Here is a 27,341-nt window from a genome sequence, read left to right on the forward strand (position 1 = left end):
TGCAAGGGGGGAAATCCTTTGACGCGGTGAATGATGACACTCTTTCACGCGAGGTGCAAGATGTGGCTGATTGCGTTCGTGGAGCTCCCATTGAATGAACATGCATGATGTCGACAGAGAATCAATGGGAACATACAGGCCAGTACCGTATACGTACAGTATATAGTCTCATTGTGGATCTTTAACAGGGTTCCCACTCTTCCACTTGCTTTTTATTTATGGATATTTAAGGACATTTGAGGGCTAATTTAGCAATTTTTAAGGACTTTTTTTTTTTTTTTTACATTCAGCAGGGGATTCACGGTGGATTTAATTCATTCAGTACCAGCCAATTCTGGACCAAGTCTGAAAAGACGTTTATAAACGTCAATGAGAGTGAATGAGTTAATGCCCGCTCAGCAATGTGCGGGCTGAACAGAAAGCCACATTTCACTGAGCTGGTGTTCAAATCATTGCTGCCAAAGGAAGGGCACATCTTTATTTTTTTGGGCAGTCAGCTAACCTTACAGTACATCAAATGTTAATTTTCTTACCTGTACTACAGGTAGGAAAATGACAAAAAATTTAATTCATTCTCAAATAAAGTACACCGAGAAAAATTTGAATTTAGAAAATATAAAACTTCAATTTATTTTTGAATGAAAATCAATTTTTAAGGATTTTTATTGGTTTTAGACGTTTTCCCTGAAAATTAAGGACAATTAAGGACATAATTTTACGTATTTTTAATGGATTTTTATGAACTTTCAGGACCCGTGGGAACGCTGTTTAATGAAGCTCGTCTTCACAGCAAATGCTTTCTTTTAATTGTGTATTATTTAAAGTTTCTGTTGTGTGTCATGAATAAGTAATGAGAGAGCCTTCGTATTGATGGCAGGACATTGTGGACGCACATGTTTTAGTGTGTCTTCTATTTGACAGCCTGTTATTCATTTTCATTTCTATAGTGCAACACGGCAGTTTTCATGAACTAGCGAAAAGTGTGATCGCATTAATTGTATGGCACATTGATGGTACCTGGATTTGTCTGAGCGAACCGTAAACTTTTTGTATGAACTCTGGATTATTTCTACTCATGCTATTTATTTCTGCCGCGCATGACTAAGCATCCCGTGGAGTAGATTTTTAATCGTTTCTACTGTGCAAGGTGGCTCTCACAGCACAGCATTCAGGAAAATGGAACAGACCTGAGGAACTTGTTGAGGTCTCCATGCTTCATGTACTCAAAGACCATGATGAGGGGGTCGCCGTCCACACACACGCCGTAGAACTTGACGATGTGGTCGTGCTGCAGGTTGGTCAGCAGCTCAGCCTCCCTCTGGAAGTCCTTCCTTGCCGACAGGTTAGGATCTTTCAGCGTCTGGAGAGAGTACAAAAAAGTTGTTCCAAAAAAAAAGAATGTCGAGGGGACTGAGGCAAGATAAGGACATGCAGTCAGTCCTTGGGGAAAACATCCGCCTGGTGTTCACCTTGCAAGTCTTTCCGCCGACAGGTAAGAAACAAGATAAGACAACCGCCACTATTGTGATGTGGGTTTATTTTTTTCTCCCCCAAGAAAGTAATTAGTCGCTTGCCGGAAAGTTTGGCAGGGACATAAGCAATGAAAAAAGTATAATGAGCTGCAAAAACATGGCAAGGGATGATGGGAGAAGACGGACCATGACAGGGTTTGTTTCATTCGATTTTGTTTTTATTTATTTATTTATTTCATAATGTAGTTTGAGTGTGACAGTTTGAATTAACATACAGACAGGTTATGAATGACAATAAAAGGTCTAGACAGGCCTACTTTACTTTCAAGATTGACATTTTTTTGGATAATTTTTCAGATGTATGTGCCTCATCTTTTTTAATACATTTCCCCTCAGGTTTTGAGCTGAAAAGAAATCTCACACCTTTCGTGCTGTTTGCGTTTGCCTTTTTAACTTGTATTTTTGACTTTAGCAGGGGAAAAAAAGTTCTTTATTTAGGACACTACAATAAAGAAATGTCTTACTTGAAGGAACCAAAGATGAAAGATAGCCACTCACGCTAGCTTGTACTGTGCAAGGGGACAGTTCTTCTGAATAAATGGCAAAAGTAATGATTACATTCATCAAAGGACATGGACAGGACTTGCCAAAGTGTGTTGTGGATTGGCCGTGCGTGCGGGCGCCTGTACGTGACCAAGCATAGACTTTTGACTGTGGATTAATTCTCGTCATTGTCTTTATTCCTTTTGTGTCAGATATCACAAATAAATGGAGGGAACCGTTGCATTATTCATAGAACACACTTTGTTCCTGTGCATGACTGAATGTGCCATGGATTTTTTTTTTGACTGCGGATTTTTTTTTTTATAAATTCATGTTGCACAAGGTCGTGGATATCATTAATAACACACAAAATATGTTTTTAGTGCTTGTTTGAACCAGCCAGCTTGTCAACCGAGAGGTAGGAGAGAAGAAAAAATACAAATCAATAAATCAGCAGGCATAAAAATTCCCCTGATTGTTGCTTAACCTCTGCGAAAATTCCATTTTTCTGCAAGTAAGGCCGCGTCTCCTCTTTCGTTATTTACCGGGTGAATCACTCGCCGTAACTGTGAAACCTATTGTTTGTTGGTTTCTTTTATTTAATCTCAGCAGCTCTTTGCTTTTTGAGAGTTGCAGGTGCGCCGGCAATAATAGAACCGATTGAGCCCGGAAACTTCTATTGAAAGCCTACTGCATTTTAAATATAGGAAAGACCCCCGCCCCCACTCACCCCCCGAAAAAGACGTGGTTTATTGTAGCCCCGCTCACGCAAGTCAAAAGACCTTGGGATGGAAATATGTCGTGAAGACAGTGGGGAAACGGAGTACGGGGGGCGAGTAGGTAAAATGGCAATAAAATTCTATTACCAAATCAAAGTGCACTCTTAAGGAAATGTGTCTGGACTGGGCACCCCTCCAAAAAAATACTACCAAGTGCTCAAGTGCCACAATAAATGGAAGCAAAAGTGCCGCTATGATTCCCCCCCCCCACCCCCTCACCCACCTTGGTTTTCATTGTTAACCTTAATAAACGCTTCCCAAAATAACCTTGCATTCACAAAGTGTATATTATGGACAACAGCGGATATGCTTCATCTTCGCCCGTCAAGGTCAAGATGTTTTGCCATCTTTAATCGGGTTTGCTGAGTTGGCACGCTTTAATGCAGTGTCACTCTGATTCACATTCGGCTGCGGGGAGCTGCCAAGGACAATTTAGCGCCGGCTAGCGTGAAGTCATTGAGAGACGGTAGCTACCCAAGACAAACGGCTCTGAAAGCTTCTTAAATGAGTGATCACTCTTGTCAATGTGTCGTTTTTGTCAGGAGTGGTAGTAAGGGGGGGTGGGGGGGAAATGACACGGAAATGACCAAACAGTGATGTGGCAGAACGTGTCAAAATCTGATGATGTTGAACATGCGAGTACCGTAGCTCCTCATTATTTTTGTTTCCGAGGCTAAAATGGACACCATATTTTCTCACTCTTTCTTCATAAAAGTAGGAGTAGTATTTTTTCCCCTACAGTCTTTTGCCAATTTTTTTCCTTTCAATTAACCATATTTGCCATTCTGACAATCAAACTTGCAGCTAACGCTAGCTTATGAAATGCGAGTTTCTCATTCCTGCGAAATGGCATCATGCGAACCCACATGAAACACACGCACAAACCGTCAGCCGTACCTTGACAGCCACCAGCATCTTGTCCTTGGTGGGACTCAGGTTGTAACACTCGGCCAGGAAGACTTTTCCGAAGGCTCCCTCGCCGAGCTCTCGCTTAAGGATGATGTCTCGGCGCTTAATATGCTGCACCACTGTCATGTCGGGATAAGAGGGGAGAGCACAGAGTGACCTTTTTACACAAGGAAACGGCGCCTACATCCCACTCTATGCACCACACAGTCACAAAAAAAAAAGTTTGGAAGGAAAACCAACAAGAAAAAAAAAAATTCCAATTCAATTTTTGTTTTAATTGCATGTTACTCTGGGGATAACTTAACAGTTGAGCTGATTGGACCATAAGCGCAAAATTCGAACATAACAAGGACCAAGAAAACGAAATTATTTAAAAGCACATTCTGCAATTTTAATTGATGAGCCCTCCTAATCGAGCATATAAGGCTCAGATTGCCCTCATATACAGTACACACACCTCATCATGTCATATTCGAAGTGATGTTTGTAAGCACAATGACGTAGAAACTCGAAAGTCACAGTCGAGCTGAGGAAGATTCTCTTCCAAGTCTACCCGTTGAAGCACTTGATGAATATATTTCGCCGGTGGCAGTAAACATTTGGTTTCTAGTTGGTCAGTCCTGCACTTCCTTAAGCCGGCTACTTTCATATACGAGAATACCTACTTGCGTGCATTCCATTTAAAACCTGACACATGATCAGTATAAGTGATGTTGTCAAACTGCGGAAGACTCTCTTTAATCCTTCTTTGACTCCTCGACAATTGGAATGTGGAAATAAAGCAGCCGGGGCAACAAAGCTCTTCTTCATCCTTTTATTGGCAGCATTGGAACGCCACAAGGGGAAATTTTATAATGAGAGCCAGAGTGTTGAAATTAGTTCATTTTGAAGAAAAAAAAAAAGGCTGAGGAGAACAGAAGGAGTAAAAATAGCATCTATGGTACATTAACTCCGCTATATCAAGTTTTCCGAATCCCGACTCAAATGTCTTTAATGCTTACAAAAACACATACGTGAGGTTAATTGAAAACGGTTGTTTAAAAAAAATATATATACTGTACATCTGGTTCATTGAAGACTACATTGTCTGATGTTTAAACCCGGTCAGGATCACTGAATGTTTTTTGATGTTTACAAAAGACGTGTTCGGTCGATTGAAGACTCATCACCTTGATATTAAACAAAAACACTTACAGTAATTTCTGTGAAGACTGTATTGACTAAAGTTTACAAAAACAAGTACAATAGGGCGGCTAGGTAGTCCAGTGGTTAGCACGTCGGCTTCACAGTGCAGAGGTACCGGGTTCGATTCCACCTCCGGCCTCCCTGTGTGGAGTTTGCATGTTCTCCCTGGGCCTGGATGGGTTTTCTCCGGGTGCTCCGGTTTCCTCCCACATTCCAAAAATATGCATGGCAGGCTGATTGAACACTCTAAATTGTCCCTTGGTGTGAGTGTGAGTGCGAATGGTTGTTCGTTTCTGTGTGCCCTGCGATTGGCTGGCAACCGATTCAGGGTGTCCCCCGCCTACTGCCCGAAGACAGCTGGGATAGGCTCCAGCACCCACCGCGACCCTAGTGAGGATCAAGCGGCTCGGAAGATGAATGAATGAATGAAAAAAGTACAATAGGTTTGTAGAAGAATATATTGATTTTAATGTCACTAAAAATATTCACACTGACTTTAGAGAGGACCCGAAATTGTCACTAATGTTCAAACGATGACGCTCCAAGAATATGCGAGTTAGGTTACTGCAAACTCATTTTTGATGTCAGCAAATTTGTATGCTAATTTCATTGAAGACTTATTATTGTAAAGTGTCTTTGGGTGTCTTGAAAGGCGCTTATAAATAAAATGTATTATTATTTTGGTTTGAATAAACACAGTACAGAGGTACCGGGTTCGATACCAGCTCCGGCCTCCCTGTGTGGAGTTTGCATGTTCTCCCCGGGCCTGTGTGGGTTTTCTCCGGGTGCTCCGGTTTCCTCCCACATTCCAAAAAAATATGCGTGGCATGCTGATTGAACACTCTAAATTGTCCCTAGGTGTGAGTGTGAGTGCGAATGGTTGTTCGTCTCTGTGTGCCCTGTGATTGGCTGGCAACCGATTCAGGGTGTCCCCCGCCTACTGCCCAAAGACAAGCTGGGATAGGCTCCAGCACCCCCCGCGACCCTAGTGAGGATCAAGCGGTTCGGAAAATGAATGAATGAATGAATGAATAAACACATCACGGTGACTCGAAATGTTTGTCTACATTGAATAAACCCAAGTACGTTCGGATGATTGACGTTTAAAATACAAGTTGAGTTAGTTGGGTGAAACAACCGTATTGTTCCCGATGTATTCCGACAAATTTTTAAAAAAAGTGAGATGACCTCGTTTTGGAAGAGTATAAGAAAAATGATAGATGGTTGAGCTGTCGTCCTTGCACATATTTAAATGATATTTGGATTGCTTGCCAGCTGTTTAATGTCACCGGTTTTCATTTTGCTGACAACTTTTATTATAGATGAGGAACGAAATATCCCCGAGGAGCACGTTTAATCCCGTTCAACACACAGAGTCAACTTCCACAATCTCGACTTTCTCCCCCATCTGTGCGCTGTGTTTGTGCCTGCCGACGCACACTTTATGACTCAGTCTCATGTGTCGATCATTGAAACGATACCGGCGACTGTTGAGTGAGGGACGGATGTGCCCGAGGTGAAATCCTGTCACTTGTCTCCGCGTTTGTTCATTTTATATGAGAGAATTCGGCACTTCTCACCAAAATGCCGCAGTGGTCAAGCGCTACGAGACAATCATACTGTATAAGAAAATATATTCATTCATTCATTCATCTTCCGAGCCGCTTGATCCTCACTAGGGTCGCGGGGGGTGCTGGAGCCTATCCCAGCTGTCTTTGGGCAGTAGGCGGGGGACACCCTGAATCGGTTGCCAGCCAATCGCAGGGCACACATAGACGAACAACCATCCACGCTCACACTCACACCTAGGGACAATTTAGAGCGTCCAATCAGCCTGCCATGCATGTTTTTGGAATGTGGGAGGAAACCGGAGCATCCAGAGAAAACCCACGCAGGCCCGGGGAGAACATGCAAACTCCACACAGGGAGGCCGGAGCTGGAATCGAACCCGGTACCTCTGCACTGTGAAGCCCACGTGCTAACCACTGGACTACCGGGCCGCCCAAGACTCAACATAGTCGAATAAAATATAATCTATGGAGTAGGCGGCTCTAACAAAAAGTGCAGTGTGTAAACACCCTAAAAGAAGTCACATCGCAACTTTACACTCGCCTCCTCCGAGGACCGCTGTGCAAATGCAAAAATCCTCTTCCGCTGCGAATCGTCCTGACTCGGGAAGCGAAGGTGTCGGCGAGCTCGGGAACGAGAATTATTCATGATTATCGAGCGTGGTAACTAGCGAGTCGCTCATGTTTGAGCAGCTCAACGGGCTCTCCGTCAGGGGGCTCGTGTCACTTTGCCTCCTTGCGACGCGGCCATTTTGGCCCCCGGATCTGGCACTCTTTCAAAGCAAACGGCATACCGAGCGGAGCGCTCGTAATGGCGAATAGAAGAACAACGAGTGAGGCGGCAGCTAAGAACATTGTGCCCCGTTGCATCAAACGTGCGTTTAATAATCACGTCCTCCACGTAGTGACAAAAAAAATTAATCTCTACACTCAGCCAATCGTGTGCTGGCTGCGAGATTAAAATATTGCAATGTGCTTTGTCACCGTCACATTGTCTTCTTGGCGCACAGTGGGATGAAGCAGAGCAACATTAGCCATGTGGGAGGATTGCGGAGAGATTAGACGATTGTCCGACGCTGGCCTGCTTTAGTTTCGTGTGAGCGGATGAGGCCAAGAAGAAAGGAATCGTGTCGTTACGAAGGTTCCGCAATGCCGCCTTGACCTCGGTCGTGGATATTTTGAAAAGGACTTGTGACAGATTGGTTGAGGACTACATTTGATGTAAATCGCAAATGAAAGCTGAAGCAACACCTGTGCATACGTGTTACGGCGTATTTCAAGTTTCATGCAGCCTTCTTCCATTTGGTTGCTACGTGTCCGCATTTTCCCTGGCGACCGTGACGTACGCTAACCTTCGATGTCTTCTGCAGGCTGAAAAGTGGCAAACAGATGAAATCTCGATGCCAGCACCACCAACGGCGCACATGAATTCATCTGTCCCAGTTTGACCGGAGGGCCTTGACGCAAAGGGAACGTTTTCCTCACTGGAGATTTACTCAGTTGGGTCAGGCACCAGAGCTTTTGTTATGTACCTGCGTCGGTGCGTGTCTTTGTTACGCAGCCACAAATCTCGTGTCCCCAGAGTGTCTTGTTTTATAGTCCCGTTGGTCAGGGAAGGTTTTCTCCCGCCTGTCAATCACAAACTCTCCATTTTCACGTAGGAAAAATCATGGAGCCCTTCAGCGGATTAGGCCGATAGTCATAATATCTCCAGCGGCCTACGGTACTGGCAGCATTTATTTCATTCATTCATTCCTTCATTCATCTTCCGAGCCGCTTGATCCTCACTAGGGTCGCGGGGGGTGCTGGAGCCTATCCCAGCTGTCTTCGGGCAGTAGGCGGGGGACACCCTGAACCGGTCGCCAGCCAATCGCAGGGCACACAGAAACGAACAACCTTTCGCACTCACACTCCCACTTAGGGACAATTTAGAGTGTTCAATCAGCCTGCCACGCATGTTTTTTGGAATGTGGGAGGAAACCGGAGCACCCGGAGAAAACCCACGCAGGCCCGGGGAGAACATGCAAACTCCACACAGGGAGGCCGGAGCTGGAATCCAACCCGGTACCTCTGCACTGTGAAGCCGACGTGCTAACCACTGGACTACCCGGCCGCAGCATTTATTTCAAAATCTGTTTTATTTTTCCACAGCAACATCACATTGGCTCTTCACTGATTGGTTCATGTTGCTGTTTGCCTCAGCTTTGCCCCGCCTTTGTAAATGCGCTTGATGAGACCGCAATTCCAGGCGTTAGGAAAGTAAAAGACGATCGACTGGATGGTTCGAAAACACGCTAGGTTGTCGTTCATTTTCACCAACCGTGTTTAGTTGAAAAGGTTTTCCTCATTACGGGACACAAAAATCAATACGGAACCTTTGCTGTGAATCGCACAGGCAGGCTGCCATTCGGTTGAATTGTGGCAGTTTTCAGTGGTCGTTTCTGAACGAAATGAGAAAAGTAATAGTGTAATCTAGTGACAATGCCGAGGTCCCTTTCCCCTTGGCAAAAAGCGTGAGCTCACATTATATATTAGTTCTGCGGGTCCGGAAACTACAGAGCGAGCTTGTCTTAGCGGTGTCGCTAATAACCCCGCGAGGACGTAACAATGCTAAAGCTAAACTAACCGTCGCTCCTCCTCTTCTTCTGAAGCTATTGTTCATCTCGGGCCGGCGGGACGTTCCAAATCCGTAATTAAAAAAGCAATCCGAGCGATTAAACAAAGCCACTTGCTGTGAGACAGCGGATCCTAGCGAGATAGCAATCTGTCATTAGGCTAAAGAATTGTCCTTTGCCGTTCCGCCTTTATCTCGCTAATGCGGTTGACGGAATTGGCCCCCTTTTTTTTTTTTTGCGTAGCGCCCGGCGGATTAAAAATAAAACAGAAAAAGCTCTCAACGAAACATCCTAATCAGTCACATCTCCACTGTTTACTCGCCTTCTCTTGTGCAACCGAACCAATTGGCACTTTTTATTTTTTTACGTTTTTGAACAACTTTGTTCCACTTGAGTGGCCTTTGTCAATCCGTGCGTTCATCTGGAGTTCGAGGACAATCTGAAGGCGCCGGCGTAATTTATTTTGGTTTAGCTTGATAGACGGCGATATTGGGAGTGAGCCAGGATATTAAAAAAAAGGCATCAAACACATGCTTGCTGATTGTGGCTAATTAGCATCATTAGGATATCCAAGCATCAAGCTTTAAACGTGATAGCAGTATGGCCTCCGAGTCCTTCATGCCGATTTTGATCTTTTCCTTTGGTTTTGAAGTGATATGCTAAATGATGAATGATAACCGGATTTAATATTTAGTATGTACAACATAAGTCTACATCCACACACAGTGAGCGCTACGGAATGCTACCAGAATTTCTGGCATTAAATTTGACTTGTACTGAATATCGTCAATTATATTGTTTGCGAAGGAAAAGAACAGTGCTGCGAATAGCAAAAAGTGCCCGGTAACTGACGTCGCCCCAAAATGGTTCATAATTGCTTCAAGATGCCGCAAGCTTCCACAATGATTAATTTTACGTCGCTTTGGCCTGAGCACAAAAGGTCTCAATCGGTTCTGCGAATATGTGGATTTTAGGCGGAGGTTTCGAGGTGCGCATGAGATGTGTGGCGCGCTAGCTAGCACAAGTCACTTCTGCTCACTGCAATACGACTCTTCAATTGTACTCAATAACTTTATCGCACCCACACATGGCCAAGCGCACCCGCAACAAGAACACTTTCAAACTACACAACGTTGCTGTTGGCTCAACTTGATGCTTTTTGTAAATCACATTTACCTCTCAATTGCTTCGTTTTGATCATGCTCTTTTCATATTAGTCATTTTCGTTTGCTGCTGTATCCACTTAATTTCCCTGATGTGTGATCAATACTTTTCCCTTACTTCATCTTCTTTTCCAATAAGTGAGACTTTGTTCTTGTTAAATGTTAACTTCTTTCTCGAGAAAGAAAAAAAAATCTCAGAAACGTCCTGCTGATCGGATCTCGACTTGCCTCGTACTAAGATGCCACAAGATTGTGACAAAGCAACAATCCTCCAATCCCAGCGGTCCCCAACCCCCGGGCTGCGGACTGGTATCGGTCCGTGGATCATCAAAACGAACATACATTGCAACAGGTGGATTTTCTTTTTTCTTTTTTTTTTTTTTTTGAAACGTCATATCCATAAATTGCATGGTTAAATCTGTATTGTGCACCTGATCTGCTGGGAGAAACATTCTTGAAATCAGCATATATATAATTTTCGGTTCACCTCAATTAATCGCCGATTAAAAATTTTCTGGTGACCATTCTAATGGAGAACATCTATGAATAGGCGAACAAAGCATTAGCAAAGGTTACTGACGGACAGGCTTTTGCCACCTTAGGAACGAAACTCCTTCAGCCTGGCGCCAGGTTGAGAGCCAACTGACTAAATTTGTCGCCCTCAAGTGGTCATTGTGAATCCAAAATATTCGGCTCGCAGGTTCGACTCAAGTTCGACTACAATCAGGTGACCATTGCATCCACCTTTCGCAGACCTTTTCCTGAAGATGTATTGTAGGAATATGCAGATTCTCCTTAGATCTGTCTTGTTCCGAGGCGATATTTAACCATACTAAAATAAAAACACACTCGGCTGGGCCAGGGGGTTAGTGGAAGATAAAATACTCATGAATAAACCATTTCGCGGCCGGGGGGAAAACGCGAGCGTCAGCAACGTTGAAGGCCGGCGGTTTTTATACAACCACCTTGTTTTTCTGGTTGAGACGGCGGACTGGACTTGACCATCACATTACCGATGGACATGCTGCTGCTCGAAAGCAGTGTGTGTGTGTCACGTGTAAAAGGGGGAAAATGCCAGCAGTATATTCCCTTGAACACAAAGCTTTCAACTAAATGAATGAATACATTACAGATCGGTAGTCGGCTATCAATAACGCAGCTCTACTGTATCTGAGCTGAATAAAGCTCTTTGCCGGACAATAGGGTGGGTCCCCTGAGACCACCCCCGACACAATCCCTCCACAGAAACCAGGACTGCTGCAGTCACGGCCCTGCAGAGACGATGCAGGAAAACAGTGGTCGCGAGCTGCACTAGCAGTCCGCCCACATCCGCACTCTCATTCACAGGTTGACACAGGCTGGCAAACACCTACACAGACACACACGCAAATACACACACTGATAAGCACATGCATTTTCTTTTCCCCGGGCGTGCGTCCTCAGGGTAGCGAACACATTCATATTCAGCGCAGGCAGAAACAGTCGGGAGCCATTTTTTTTTTTTCCTGGCCAGCGACTGGAATAGCGGAGGCCATTATGACCTTGTGATGAGTTTTGGACTTTTAATATGATGCACTTCTGAAACAAAAAACAAAAAAAAAGGCAAAAAGTATTGCTTCAAGTTGTGAGAATGCGGTCATATTTTTCCAATGTAAAAAGTTGTACAGTGAAGTGGAGAGAAAAAATATACAGTGCATCATATACAAGTGTGAGAGAAAAACTAAATCATTAGGTTTTTTTTCCAACCGATCATCCATTTTTAACACCGCTGATCCTGAACAGGGTCACGGGTGGGTGGGTTGGACGGGTTAGGGGGGGGGGAGGCGTTGGAGCCAATCCCAACAGATTTTGGGTGAAAGGCAGACTACACCTTGAACTGTTCGCCAGTCAGTCACCTGGCAAATAGAGTTAAAAAAAAAAAGCAAAAAAGTGGGAGCTCAAAATGAAGTTGAAAAATTAAAAAAAAAAACATGTTTGTACTTTCAAGGAAAAGGATATGTTTTAGAAAAAAAAATCTAAGGCTAAAAAAAAAATTAAGGAAAATTGCAAGTTTAAAAGACTTAATTGTCTTTCGAGAAAAAAACGTTTGTGACTGTACATGGAAAAAAAAAAGGTTGGAATTAATCGGATTATTTATTCATTTTTTTTCAGAAAAAAAAATTAGCCAAGAATAAATTTGTCCATATTAATTGTAATATTTTTGAGGAAAAAAAGTCATTACGAGAAAAAAAAAAGATATTGCAGGGCGAGCATCCTGAGGGAAAGGAACACATTCATCTGAGGACAATAAATAAATATATTTTTTCCCCCCCACAGGGTGAGTATCATGAGGGTAAGCAACACTTTCGTATTCAGCGCAGACAAAAACAGTCGGGAGCCATTTTGTTATCCCAGCCGCACTGGTGAAAAAACGGTGGTCACTATGACCTTGTGATGGGTTTAGGATTCAGAACATCACGCAGCCACTCTTCTTCTGAGGTCTGCGTACCATCCAAATGTACTTCGCAACCTGCGAGCGACTTCCACGTGCAGGTGGAAGTTTCATCGGAGTGTCATTTATTCATTAGCTGGCAATCAGACGCTGCGTGCGCGGCATGCAATGTCATAAATCAGCCGACGAGCGGCCATTAACAATTCATGCCATTCATAATACATAAGAGCCCTCATTTATTTATCACCACTAAATGGGATTTCCTTCCATTGCCTTCCGTTCCCGCTCGAGAACGCGCGTCGCCGCCTGACCGACAGCCATTTTGGGAGCGAGCCAAAAAGACAAGTCCACAACACGCCCGTACTTTGTTCGTCGGGTTTCGAACGAATGGGGGCTCGACGCGGTGGCTGCTAATTAGGCTGAGTTGATTCTGTATGAAGAAGGCTACCAGATGCTCGCGCCGCATGGCTCTGCACAATAGATGACAACACATTACGGCGAGGGCCTCGGGGGTCTCAGTGTGTCTCGTTGGAAAGATAAACAGCAAATTACAGCAGAAGTGCACCTTGGGACTTGACGGTTGTCCATATCAGTTCGTGGACACTTTTTAAAAACAACTCTGAGAAAGTAGGGCCGGGTGAGGGTCATCATTGTGTACTCACGGGTGGCCGGCTTGTTGCAGTTGTGTCCGTGTCGGAAATATTGCGGGTTCTCCACCACGGGGATGCGAGTCATCCCGATGACGACGGCGTCCGGTCCCGCGTCCAGCGTGCACGGCGTGATAATCCCGTGGTTGACATGGTGAAGAGGGCTGGCTGAGTCTTCCTCGCCGCTGATCACCGCCACCGGACCTGAAACCAGATGGGATTTGCCATCGGTGAGAGCGCATTTTTGAGGATTTATTTTCTTTTTGAAAAATGTTTAGTCACAGGGAAATGGATTATTGGAGAGAAAAGGCGCCTTATTTTTTAGGAAAAAAAACCCCTTCCAATATGAGAATAACATTTTTGAAAGGAAAAAACAAAAATGTATACCTGTATTTTCACAATAAAATTGTAAAAGACCCCCCCAAAAAATATTGGTCTTACAAGAAGAAAAAGGTATGTCATCTTTTGATTAAAAAAAAAAAAAGTATTAGATCCCCCCCCCCCCCCCCCCCCCCCCCCCCCCCCCCCAAAAGCGTGTACCTATTATAAGTATGTGTTTGTTCCCTCACTTTGACACGTAGAAAACAGGCACGCATACAGGAAGTCAACAGTGGCGGAGTGGTGACAGTCGATCTGTTTACCCACAATACCGAGTGCTTCCATCACAAGGCGGCAAATAGCTAATCAAGGGCAAGCGACATCCAATAATAGACTCAAGCCTGGGAATGGGGAGCGGAGGTGGGATGTTAACGCGAAAGCCGCAATTTATTCAGGACAGCTGTGTCGCCGTTGCTGTCGTCTGCGCTTTCATATCGGAGCACTCACTTTATTATGGACGCGAGCAACGCATCGGCTCGGACAAATTGCCAAGCGCAGTAGGGAGCCACGTCGTTGGGTTTTTATTTTTTAGGGGCCCATTCTCTTAAAATAAATCCTTTTCCAGAAGCGAACTCCTTATTTGTCCAAAACACTCCCGAGTTATCACTTTATGGTACAAAAAAAAAAATAAATTAAATAAAAAAGTAAAACGACTAATTGACCATGCGGTGCTGAGTTTGGAGAGTTTGAATTTTATGCAGTTATTTGTTGCCATGCTGCACCCACACATAATGAAAACTCAAATTCTTCACAAGTGAGCCTCAATCTGATCTCAAGATGACGTTTTACCCTTGAAATGGGCATCATGATCATAAAAAAGTTGCAGAACTTCCTGTTTTGTTTTGTTATGTTTTTTTCTTCCCCCCCATATGGCTTCTTGGGACTTTTTTGTGGGTCAACCCATAACAGACGTGCCCTACCTGCCTACCTACTTTACCTATTGACCTACAAACAACATATTTGTTCCTTTCTACCTACCTTCAATAACAACCCACCTACTGACTGACCACTGATATGAAATATTGACCATTGTTGTTGGCCTCATTACAGAAGGGGACGATCGGGAGTACAGGGGACTGACAAAGGACTTTGTGGACTGGTGCCAGCAGAATTTCCTCCAGATCAACCCTAGGAAAACTAAGGAGTTGGTTGTGGATTTCTGCAGGAAAAAGTCCTCACCAGCACCGATGAACATCCAGGGTATGGACATAGAGAAGGTGACCTCCTACAAGTACCTTGGTGTTCTTCTGAACGACAAACTGGACTGGTCTACAAACACGGACACCCTGATTAGGAAAGGACAGAGCCGACTCTTCCTACTCAGGAAACTGAGGTCTTTTGGGGTTCAGGGGTCACTCCTTAAGACGTTCTATAACTCGGTGGTGGCCTCGGCCATCCATTATGGCATTGTCTGCTGGTCAGGCAGCATCTCAGCCCGGGACAGGAAGAGACTGGAGCGACTGGTCAGGAAGGCCAGTTCTGTCCTGGATTGCTCCCTTGACACTCTGGAGGAGGTGGGCAACAGAAGGATGCTAACTAAGCTAAAAGCTATGATGGCCAGTCCCTCCCACCCCCTCCAGCCCGCCCTGACAGCACTTGGTAGCTCCTTCAGCCAGAGACTGTTACACCCGCGCTGCAAGAAGGAGAGATACCGACGCTCGTTCCTACCGACTGCTGTCAGGCTGATGAATAAAAAATAACAATCATAATAATAATAATTTTTATCCATTGTGTTGATATTGTATTTAATTGAAAGATGTTTGTTGTTTTTTTTTCTCTTTCTCCTTTCTTCTTTCTACATACATTCTTGCTGCTGGAGGCTGTAAATTTCCCCATTGTGGGACGAATAAAGGATATCTTATCTTATCTTATCAAACAACATATTTGTTCCTTTCTACCTACCTACGATAACAACCCACCTACTGACTGACCACTGATATGAAATATTGACCATTGCACTGCTTACCTCACCTGTGATCTATTTACCAAACCCATGCATCTATCCAAAGAACCGACAAGCTACCCGTATTCCAAATTTATGCATGTTACCTACCTACAGTATCTACAGCACCACCATGTCGGCCAACCTACTTAACTAATGACCTGCTGTTATGCTGTATACTTTCTATTTCTATTTAAATTGTATTTGCATGAAGAGAAGATTAGGCTCACATCATTTTACTTGAGCTGAGTGGTGTCTCGGAGAAAAATAGGACCAAAAGGATGGTATTTTTGAGTTTTCCTTCTCCTCTGGGATGCCAAAAACCTCCGCTGAGCGAGCGCTTATTGGAAAGCACACAAAAAGACCCAACAGTGCACAACAAACAACCATGGCTTCAAAAAACCCTCACACGCACCCACACATGGAAGAAGTCCACAATGCCGGGATGGCAAAAAAAGAGAAGGAAAAAAAAAGAGCCCCCCCTCAAAAAAATGGTACCTCTGTCTGATTCATAGGACATAGGAAATGGAATGAAAAACCATCTGATCAGACTCCTGAGGCAGATCGATGATGGCTGTGCTCCAAAAGCACACACACACACGCATGCACGCAAGTTGCTTTTCTGCCAACGACAAAAGAAAAATCAGACCTCTCGGATTTGAGACCAATGTAAGAATAGCATTTTTCTTAGGTGTGTGATGGAAAAAGCCATACCCACGAGTACGTATATACTGTAACTCCAATGGACTACACAACTACCCTAAAGGTCCAGTGCAGAGTCAGCGTGTTTCACAATTCACAAAACTGCAGACCCAACTATGGAGACATCGAAGGTAGCTGCTAAATCCAAGGCAAAGCAACTTTAGTTATTCGATAGAGGATAGCACATTTCATACACACGCTAGGTCAACTTCACTACAAGTACATTTACAAACAATAGTGGTGAAGACATTTAAAAGCAAAGCCCAGAAATAACAGTTGCATATTAAAAACGGAATCATCGAGTGCAAGAACGGGATTTTGGAGAATATAATTTAAAACATGCTTACACTAATATAAATCAAAGGTAGAGCATCGTTTTGTGTTTTAATTGGATTACAAGCAGTTAAATGTGGGGCTGAATTCATTACTGTTGGCATCTTATTTCATATGTGTGCAGCATAACCGCTAAATGCTGCTTCACCGTATTTGCTTTGAAATCCGGGCTCGTGAAATCTCTAGTCGTGACCGAAAGAACGAGATCCCGGATACAAGCGGCCGAAATGAGTTTTCTCCGCAGGGTGTCCGGGCTCTCCCTTAGAGATAAGGTGAGAAGCTCGGTCACCCGGGAGGGGCTCCGAGTCGAGCCGCTTCTCCTCCACATCGAGAGGAGCCAGATGAGGTGGCTTGCGCATCTGATTCGGATGCCTCCTGAACGCCTCCCTGGTGAGGTGTTCCGGGCATGTCCCACCGGGAGGAGACCCCGAGGAAGACCCAGGACACGCTGGAGAGACTATGTCACCCAGCTGGCCTGGGAACGCCTCGGGATCCCCCGGGGAGAGCTGGAAGAAGTAGCTAGGGAGAGGGAAGTCTGGGCTTCCCTGCTAAAGCTGTTGCCCCCGCGACCCGGCCCCGGATAAGCGGTAGAAGATGGATGGATGGATGGATCCGGGCTCGCCTAACTGAATCGAGTCTGCAGATCTGTTACTCGTTACGAGATTTACCAACTTTACTACCCATTGTATGTATCTACCTACAACCCACCAAACATATCTAGTCATGTAAATATGAGCGGCTAAAATGTCTACTCCCCAAGTAACTAATTCCTTTCTCAAGTACCCCCCGCCCCCCTGCCCCTCCAAACATTTTGCACCACCTATGTCGCACCATTCCTAACAAAGCTATGCTAATGTGGACTCTGACGGTGGCAAAGAACCAGATTGCTGGATGATGTTTAAAGATGAGCTTTCTAATACATTTCCCCTGCGCTAGCATCCTTCCATTTGTCTTCGAGAATGATGCCACTCTGGCAAAGATCGCTCACAACTCCCCCGGCAGACGGTAGACTCGGGTCGGCATTCGTCAATGTTCCCTCGCCCGTAATGCGCGATGGCGGCGATCGCGGCCAGCGGCATTTTCGCCAAAGTGTTTTATGTTTATGTAAGGCGCCCGCCTCAGGTGCATTAGCTAATTCGCCCAGATCGATTGATCAGGGGTGACATCAGCATCATCGCCGCCACCCAGATGCCACGGTAATTTACTACCGACACCCCCCACCAGGATTCAAAATAGTCTCTTTCATTACGCCGTTGTCAGCGCATCGCTGAGATAGATCGAAGAGCTTAAAGGCAACGCCGTGCTGCAACTCAGCCACTCCCCCCCCAAAAATTGTGTTTTTGTCAGTGGTAAGCGTGGATCCACCCAAACACACGAGGCAACAAGTAGGAGAACTACTCACCTCAAATAGATGGCTCGTTATTTTCATTATGGGGGAAATGTTTTGGTTTAGATCTTAAGAACCTTCAACAAGTGATTCTGAATTATTACTGTTATACTGTATACTGTTACGCCTCCTACTGGAAAAAGAAAACATTTCGTCGCCATAACACCCCGCCGCAACTCCAAGTATATCATTTTTCTGTATACGTGATATGATGTTTCTATATGACAGGGGTCCCCAAACGTTTCCTGTGAGGGCCACATAACTTTTCCCTTCTCTGATGGTGTCAGTTTGTAACATCAACGATTGTAGGGGAGCTTAAAAAATGTATTGTTTCCCAGAAAGCCACACATAAGCAAATAACCCTTTCTAGGTTCTTTACAGGAAAAAAAAGTCAGGAAACAAATAATAACACTATTAATGAAATAAATAATAACTAAATAACCATCTCTGAGTTCTTTACAGAAAAAACAGGAAATATAAATCTCTTTATAGCCCCTTGAAATCCACAAAAAAAGAGTTCTGCCATCTACCAGAACGCCACCTATCTTGTCTTGTTTATGTCTGCTACCGTCTTGTTCACATGTACTACTAATTGATCTGAGACACAACTAAAACACTGAAACATTCTATAGTGTGTAAATAACTTTGTGACCTTGATTTCAACCCTATTTGCGTCAGGGGTCATTTTGCCCTGAAGACCACCTTTGTACTTTTTTTTTTTTGTACAGCTTCCTTGAACATGTGAATAAAAACAACATTTCAATTTTTCTGTAGTTGGGGACAATCTAGGAAAAGTCATAAAATTTCAAGTAAAAAAATTATCATTTAGGGAGTTTTGGGGGCGTTTTTAACACAGTGACGGGTCATTTTGACCCGAGGACAACAGGAGGGTTAGGGGGCCGGGTCAAATGTGCCCGTGGGCTGGATCCGGCCCGCGGGCCGGAGTTTGGGGACCCCGGCTATATGATCTCACTTTTACCTACTTCCGCAACCACAGAAATGTACAAGTGTCATTAGATTGTAAATTATAATTAAAAAAAAAAAAAACAGAAGGACAATTGTCTAAGAATTGAATGAACCGGATAAATAAAAATCTCATGAGCAAAAAAAATATAAGAAAGCAAACAAGTGCTTGGATTGCAAATTTAAATTTGCCAATATAATGCATGCATGTATCATTTCAAATTATTGCAAATAAAATTGCAATTGGAATATTGTTTTAGAAAACCTTTCAGCCCCAATGCCGACACAAATTCTTAATTGTGTTCGACAACACCAACATTAACTTCGAACCCAAACCCAACCTAATCCAACTTAACTCCTTTATCATGAATTTAACTTAAACTTTTTTTTTCTTTTTAGCCAATCCATGTCAAGTGTCGACCTAATACATAGCACATGCAGCTTCACGCTTCTGGCATTTTAACATCCGGTTTAAACTACTGGTGTGTTGGGTTACTCCTTTTTCTTACTGTCTTAACTTTGCATATCCAGGCTCTTTATTTGACATTTGGAAACTCAAGAAGGGAACAATTAATTCCGCCTCTCATTCCATTGCATTATTGATGGGTACTAAGAATAAAAAGAACACACGAATAGAAACTTCTAATGAACGCTACTTAAACATCTCATTGTAAGGCTGAAATGTTCTCTCTCGACAAATCAATGGCGAGCAGCGTATGTGCATGCCCGGCCGGGACTTTCTGCACTCGAGTAAATGAATATAAAGTGGCAAGAAAACAGTCCAAACCTCAGAGTCTTGCTTGTGACCTTCTAGACCAGCTCGACTGAAATGATTTTCCCCACACTTTGTGGCGGGTGAGGACACACACAGTGGAAGAATCCATCAAACAACCGCAAAGCTCCTTTTTCAATATTTCTTAACATCTCCGAGAATTCTGCACAAAGCCTCATGGCAAAATTTTGACGAAAGCAAGCGGCATCGACGAAGACGAGGATTTAAAAAAAAAAAAAGAAAGAAAGAAACTTGACAGAGGTCTATCGAGCGACATTTAGTTGAATATGAACAGCCGGAACGACCCCATAGAAAGTTTGAAAGAAAAATGCAATAAGAAGTGAACAACTATGTATACTTAATGTGGCGCGCAACTGACATTTTTCCTTTTTACAGCACTCTTTAGGTTTTCCTCCCCCCCCCCCTTTGTTTTATCACTCTCATTTTACTTTTGACTGATTCTTTTATATTCTTTGGATTAAAATGACTACTTCGCCGCGCAGGCGTGTCTCCGCTTCCAAAATGGACGATGAAGGTGATTCTCGGGACACGCACACAGACAAAAAAAAAAAAAAAAAAAATCCCTGTGGTGTGAAATAAATTTTGCAGAGCGCGATTGCTTCCGTTCCACCTCCTTGTGGTAATTATCACACAGATTCCATTTCAAAGGTAGTTAATTAGGACTGGATTTAACTGGAGGACACGAACAAGAGAACACAGGAAGGATAACTCACAGAGAGGCTTCTCATTAATGACGGACGGGAGCCCAATTAAGTTCACGTGTGGCGAGGTGGTAGGAAAAAAAAAAAAACACGAGTAGGTGGGCTTGATCATCACGGGGACTGATCAAAGAAACCTCATCACCCTCATAATCACCACCAGCCACTGACGCTGTCAAGCCCATGGAAATGAAGTCAACAGAGAAGAACTCAATCTTGGTTTGTTATTGACTAGAGAACGGGGTGACTGAGGATGTTCGTGTGCGTTTTGCAACCTGCGATAAAACGCACACACGGTGTCCTCCATAAATATTGGCACTCCTGGTTAAGGTGTGAACGGCCTAAAAATGAATTCAGTTTTTATTGCAAAAGCATACTCTCATACTGAAAAATGTCGAAATGTTTCACAAGACTCAAGCTCTCAAATTGGCATTTCAGTGTACCCAGAACGCCCCCCAAAAAATGCAGAGGGGCGTAAAGAAAAAAAAAAAAACAAGACGCTGGATTGTTTCTCTAGTTTGTGCAAAGTGGAATGGTCAGACGTCCCTTTTTCTGTCTTTTCCCATCTAGTGAAACAATTTTGGTGAAGATGAGGTGCTGTTTTGCTCAAAGTATTAACAGCAGGGCTGATAGTCATTATGGAACATATGATGGGCTGCCAAAGAATTCTTCTTGAATGTGGGATTTGTTTCCACAGAATAAATTACTCTTGAATTAAAGGTCAAATTGTTCTGTTTTTTTTTATTTAGTCTTATATTGTTTAGGGGGGAAAAATCAATATTGATGGAGTGTGCTGTATATTCCAAATGCAACAATCAGCAATTTCAAAGAAATGACAAAAATAATAATGCAACCGTAATGGAAAACATTAAGCCAATTTGAATCCATCTGTATTTTTAAATGAACACATAGATTTAAACTGTAACAGGAAATACGGCATTGTAAAAGTGTGAAAATCCATCCATCCATCCATTTTATGAACCGCTTTATCCTCACAAGGGTCGCGGAGGGTGCTGGAGCCTATCCCAGCAGTCTTCGGGCAGTAGGCGGGGGGACACCCTGAACCAGTTGCCAGCCAATCGCAGGGCACATAGAGACGAACAACCATCCGCGCGCACACTCACACCTCGGGACAATTCAGTATTCAGTCAGCTTGCCATGTATGTTTTGGGAATGTGGGAGGAAACCCACGGAGGCGCAGGGAGCAAACTCCACACAGGAAGGCCGGCGCTGGAATTAAACCAGGAACCTTTGTGAGGTTGATGCGCGAACCACTGCACCACCGGGCTGCCACAGTATGAATATATCCTCAAAGATGTCATTGAGATTTCCCACCCCAAAAAGTGTCATCAAATACGGTAAGAACATTCATTCATTCATTCATCTTCCTAACCGCTTGATCCTCACTTGGGTCGCGGGGGGTGCTGGAGCCTATCCCAGCTGTCTCCGGGCAGTAGGCGGGGGACACCCTGAATCAGTTGCCAGCCAATCGCAGGGCACACAGAGACGAACAACCATCCATGCTCACACTCACACCTAGGGACAATTTAGAGTGTTCAATCAGCCCGCCATGCATATTTTTGGAATGTGGGAGGAAACCGGAGCACCCGGAGAAAACCCACACAGGCCCGGGGAGAACATGCAAACTTCACACAGGGAGGCCGGAGCTGGAATCGAACCCGGTGGTAAGAACATTAGAGTGTTTTTCAAATGAAATAGCTGAGAATAAAACACAAAAAGTAGCACAATAATATAATTTTAAGAAATATGATCAATTGGTAATAACGTGCGCAAATGGAACATACATGAAGTGTAGAACAAATTAAAATAAAATTAAAAAAAAACACCAAAGAAATGAGGTTCGATATGATGAAGCTCACTCACTCAGGTTTATTTTTTAAAAAGCTCTGTATATTTTTCTCCAAAGTGGAAACCGTAGCGGAGTATACTGCATTACATTATACTGCTCGGTACAATTTCTCAATTCTTGGTGCATCTGCAACGACTTTGGCAGTGAAAGGGTCACAATAGTAGCACAATTAGGGCACTTAATTACCAGATGCCACCACTGTGTGAAGATGCCTGCCGGTTACACGTTAGCCTCTTCACCTCTTGGAGAAGATGAAAATAACTAAGCTGACACATGGCGTCACTCAACTCCTCACTGAACAGCCGCCCGCAACGGACCACCCCCGCATGTCCTTTCCGGTTTGATGCCGCTGACCTACTACTGCGGGACAGCTGATATTTATCGTCCTGCGCAACGTGGACGACTGGAGATTTATGCTCGGTGCGTTCCCGCGGCATTACGGACGCCAACAATACGGCGGCGAGCCAAGCAAGACGGCCTTTGAAAATGTCCCATATATCTGTTGTCAGAAGCGAGGCATGTCCTCTACCACAATGAACATCCACAGTGGCGCAGGGAATGAACATAGCGAAAGTGAGTCATAAAGGAGGATGTTTATCCACAATTTCAAAGAAATACAGTGTATTCTGCATTTCCTTTCACAGTTTTTCATCAGTGCTACTGGAAGGGTGCACGTAGGACCAACCACATCGCAACCAAATGTACGACAAAAATGATATTTTGAATCCGGTCAATATATATGCACATGTGCATTACACATGCCCTTAATAGATTTCCTTTTTGATTGCATATGCATAAAAGATCCACTTTCTTGACCCAGCAACTGCAGATTTGAATCAAACAACAAAGTATCCACATACAGCTCAAAACTGCTGAACAAGAAACCAACACATTTTTTGACTCACTCAAATTGGTAATACAATATTTATAAGGTGCTATATTTGTTCTGAATATAATTCCAAATGTGCGAAAAAATAAAGGATAAGTGGATTAGAAAATGTATGGATGGATGGATGATTTTCAACTGGAATTACATTTGGGTTTTTGACTAAACCGCTCTGAAATCATTGTTTGTATTTTCACTAACAGAGGCAATACTTCATCATTGAACATATAATACTGTATATCATATTTAATTTCACACATTCCTGGCGGTCGGACACCAAAGACCCTTCAGACATCCAAACACTTCCGCGTCAGTTAAAACATTGTTGAAATACTCGACACTGAGAGTCTACTGAGAGTGATGCAGAATACCGAAAAGCAAGAACAGGAGGCACGGAATGTCCTCAATTTACTCCCAATGACTGATGTAATCTCGGTTGTGCACAAAGCAGAGAAAATACGTGCCTGTGTGCAGTGTACGCGTTCAAGTCCCCGTCGCTTGAAGGTCGATACTTACCGCAACATCTTTGCTAACGTCTGTACGCCCGTATTATATGTTAGCATTCAGCTAACAGGTATTTGTTAAACTCAATGATATGGATTTGTTGAACGTGACGGTTCTTAAACAACCATCCATCCATTTTCCGAACCGCTTAATCCTCACAAGGGTCGCAGGGGGTGCTGGAGCCTATCCCAGCTGTCTTCGGGCAGTAGGCGGGGGACACCCTGAATCAGTTGCCAGCCAATCGCAGGGCACACAGAGACGAACAACCATCCACGCTCACACTCACACCTAGGGACAATTTAGAGTGTTCAATCAGCCTGCCACGCATATTTTTGGAATGTGGGAGGAAACCGGAGCACCCAGAGAAAACCCACGCAGGCCCGGAGCTTTTTGAAAAATGTCTGCCGTAATGGCTGTTGCTCATTATGGCATGCGTGTGAGGTAACAAATAGATCACGGGAGGTTGGTTGATCGAAAAGTCGGTCTTCGGTCAAAAACATTTAATCATGAAGGCTTATTGTGTATTAGTAGCCAATTTAGTCATTTTGATAGTAAGTTAATATAGATACATACAACATGTATTGCCTTCATTGTAAGGCTTTTATAAGGCTTTTAATTTTTTGTAGCTTTGGCTCTGGATATTTTGGGGTTTTTTTTTGTCAAATATGGCTCTTTAAACATTTTGGGTTGCCGACCCCTGATCAAGAACCACAATAAATGGGGCTTATTGGTAAACAAGCGGCGGCCCGGTAGTCCAGTGGTTAGCACGTCGGCTTCACAGTGCAGAGGTACCGGGTTCGATTCCAGCTCCGGCCTCCCTGTGTGGAGTTTGCATGTTCTCCCCGGGCCTGCGTGGGTTTTCTCCGGGTGCTCCGGTTTCCTCCCACATTCCAAAAATATGTGTGGCAGGCTGATTGAACACTCTAAATTGTCCCTAAGTGTGAGTGTGAGCGTGGATAGTTGTTTGTCTATGTGTGCCCTGCGATTGGCTGGCAACCGATTCAGGGTGTCCTCCGCCTACTGCCCGGAGACAGCTGGGATAGGCTCCAGCACCCCTCGCGACCCTAGTGAGGATCAAGCGGTACGGAAGATGAATGAATGAATGAATGAATGGTAAACAAGCTTCAAAAAAAGCAACTTTTCTATGGTGTCTCACCTCAAAATTAGAATTAATACCTCCAGAAAAATGACCGAACAACAAAGACTGCTGTATTTTCTCTATTTATCTTTAACACCAAAACCAAAGATGTGTAAAACCCCACCTGCTGTATTCCAAATTGGCAAAGAGCTGAGCCACTCAACATTCTTCTCGTCGCAGCGAAAAGTGATTGAGAAAATTCCATTGTGGCTTTGCTACACAAACTCATTTGGATCATAAAGATGTGCGCACACATACAAACACGAGACTTCATTTATCATCGCCGCACTGGAATGGCCAACGATTACCTCGATGCCGGCTTGGATGTAAATATCGCTTACATTAGCGCGGCAACTCGACACTCGCACGTTGGAATGCTAAACGTCGTGGCGGCAGAGGGACATTGTCACTGGTCGGTGGCGGCGAGAGGAAGATAGGATAATGCCCGTGGAACACGAGGCGACATTGAAAGCGCTCAAAAGAGGCAGCGGCAAAACCTCAGCGCCGTGTCGCGTATAAATATTTATGGCTGACTGACTGACAGCTACTGCATTGTGCTCCCGGGAGACATCATGTTTTCACATTGTGCGCAGACAACACAAACACTCACTGCAGACGTGAGCAGAGCGCCAACCAGCGTGCAAAATTCCGATTTTTGAGCAAACCCACCCCCCCCACCCCACCCCCACGAAAATCTCACAAGCCACGGTCCCAGCATGAGCCAGTTTAGCGAGGATGCTCAAGCCAACATCCTCAGGTCCTAAAATTTGCCTTTCAAGTCACAGGGATCAGAGTTTAAGCCGGCATGTATTCCAAAACAACAACAAGACACAACACCAGAAGAAAATACACACAGGAGATTGCAGTCACACCCGTATAAAATGCCGTGAGGCCTCGTGGGGCAGAAACACGATTTATTGATTTAATTTTTTAGGGATTGAGAATAAGAATGAACGTGGACAATGAGCCGCATGCTGCATCACCACTAAAAGCAGTGCGACTCGGATATTACATCAGTGTTAAGCAACACGGTTTTATTGTCCAAACAGTAAGACGACATTGTCACCACAAACGTCGTCATGTTAAGATTTTCTTGTTAGTTCATTTTAAAAACAAACAGACAATAGGTGACAGCTACTCAGAACGAGCTAACAACTTGTTAAACCACTTGCTGCTTCACCCTTTTGAGCAATCACACTGTTCCCTCGCTTGGCGGTGTTACTCTTGACCGTTTTTGGTGCTTTCAGGTTGGGTTGAAAAACAGTTTCAATTGTCACCTGCAAATTACTTGGCGACAAGAAAAACTGTTGGCTACCATTTGTTTGAAAAATCATTGGACAACATACAACTGGACACAATTTGGAATGTAGCATACGAGAATAACGTCGTCAGCGGACCACATGCTGCTTCACTATTCCAAACAGCAAGACTCTAGTATCACCATCCACGTTGCCATTTGTCATCAGGTTAAAATAAGATGACCTGTTTTTTTTCTTCTTACAATTACAATTGTTTCCTGCCACTAAGAACATAACGCACATGCATAACCACATGCTGCTTGACCATCTCAATCACTAAGCCTCTCGCGACTCATCCAAGCCACGCTTGATATTTGATTGTTTTTACAATTACCTAATGTAACAGAGTAACCTTGCAAACATCCGCTTGACTTGCTTAGCGTCCCTGTGATGGCGTGTCGGCGACCCTTCCGATTGGCTCAGGGAGAGAGCGTGAAGGAAGGAAGGAAGGAAGGCGTGCACGTGGAGGTCAACGTAATTGTATTTACACATCTGAGCAGCGTACACCAAGATACAGTAAATCACCCTTCACACTCCTCTGCCTCGATGCTTCTATTTCGCATTCGTCACGCTCAACCGCAGCGCGAGCGGGAACAGGGGAGCGAGCTTTGATGGCGGTAAAAGTAGACCTCGCCACACACAAAGAGATGACTTTCTAATGTATTCCACAGTGGTAAGAAAAGAGAGAGTGTGTGTGGGGGGGATCGTGCACCCCCTTTGATGGCAAATGTGCAAAAAGATCCAATTTGATGTCATGCTCCGTTCACATTTGATGACGTCGATTAAAAAAAAAGTGCAAATTAGCATCACCAATCTGTCCAGGAAAGGTTTTCCCCAACTTCAGTGAGTCAATACATGTTTTACGACAGCAAAATAATCATTTAAAAAAACATAATAAGGTATCGCCTTCATTTGATCATAATCTGATTTTTTATTACAAATTTACATTTACTCAGTCTGAAATGTGTCTCCACCAAACTATTTTGCACCTTGTCCCATCGCCCATCTAAAGGAAGAAAATTCACTTATTCTACATGTCAGAAATCGTTGCTGATGAAGATAGACCAACAAAGACACATTATTCGTCGAAAATAAGCCATTTTCCAGTGGCACACCCGATGATCGTTTATGTATCAT

The 27,341-nt window shown here is 44.0% G+C and overlaps 1 protein-coding gene and 1 long non-coding RNA gene across 3 annotated transcripts in view; both read right to left on the reverse strand.

Annotated features, from left to right (window-relative positions):
* The window catches only part of ntrk3b (neurotrophic tyrosine kinase, receptor, type 3b), a 173,455-nt gene that overhangs the window by 20,130 nt on the left and 125,984 nt on the right, over positions 1-27,341 (reverse strand). For both annotated transcript variants that reach the window (XM_052064302.1, XM_052064301.1), the window contains 3 exons: positions 13,328-13,516; positions 3,692-3,822; positions 1,188-1,360 (listed from right to left, as the gene is read on the reverse strand). In XM_052064302.1, coding sequence (XP_051920262.1) covers positions 1,188-1,360; positions 3,692-3,822; positions 13,328-13,516 — 493 coding nt within the window. The remainder of the gene's footprint in view (positions 1-1,187; positions 1,361-3,691; positions 3,823-13,327; positions 13,517-27,341) is intronic.
* Positions 13,805-18,126, reverse strand: LOC127600080 (uncharacterized). The gene is made up of 2 exons (XR_007962259.1): positions 15,589-18,126; positions 13,805-14,664 (listed from the first exon to the last, which is right to left on the reverse strand). It is a non-coding gene; the product is annotated as an uncharacterized LOC127600080 (long non-coding RNA).

The sequence above is a fragment of the Hippocampus zosterae genome, chromosome 4 (assembly GCF_025434085.1).
Source record: "Hippocampus zosterae strain Florida chromosome 4, ASM2543408v3, whole genome shotgun sequence".
In the NCBI taxonomy this organism is placed as follows: domain Eukaryota; kingdom Metazoa; phylum Chordata; class Actinopteri; order Syngnathiformes; family Syngnathidae; genus Hippocampus; species Hippocampus zosterae.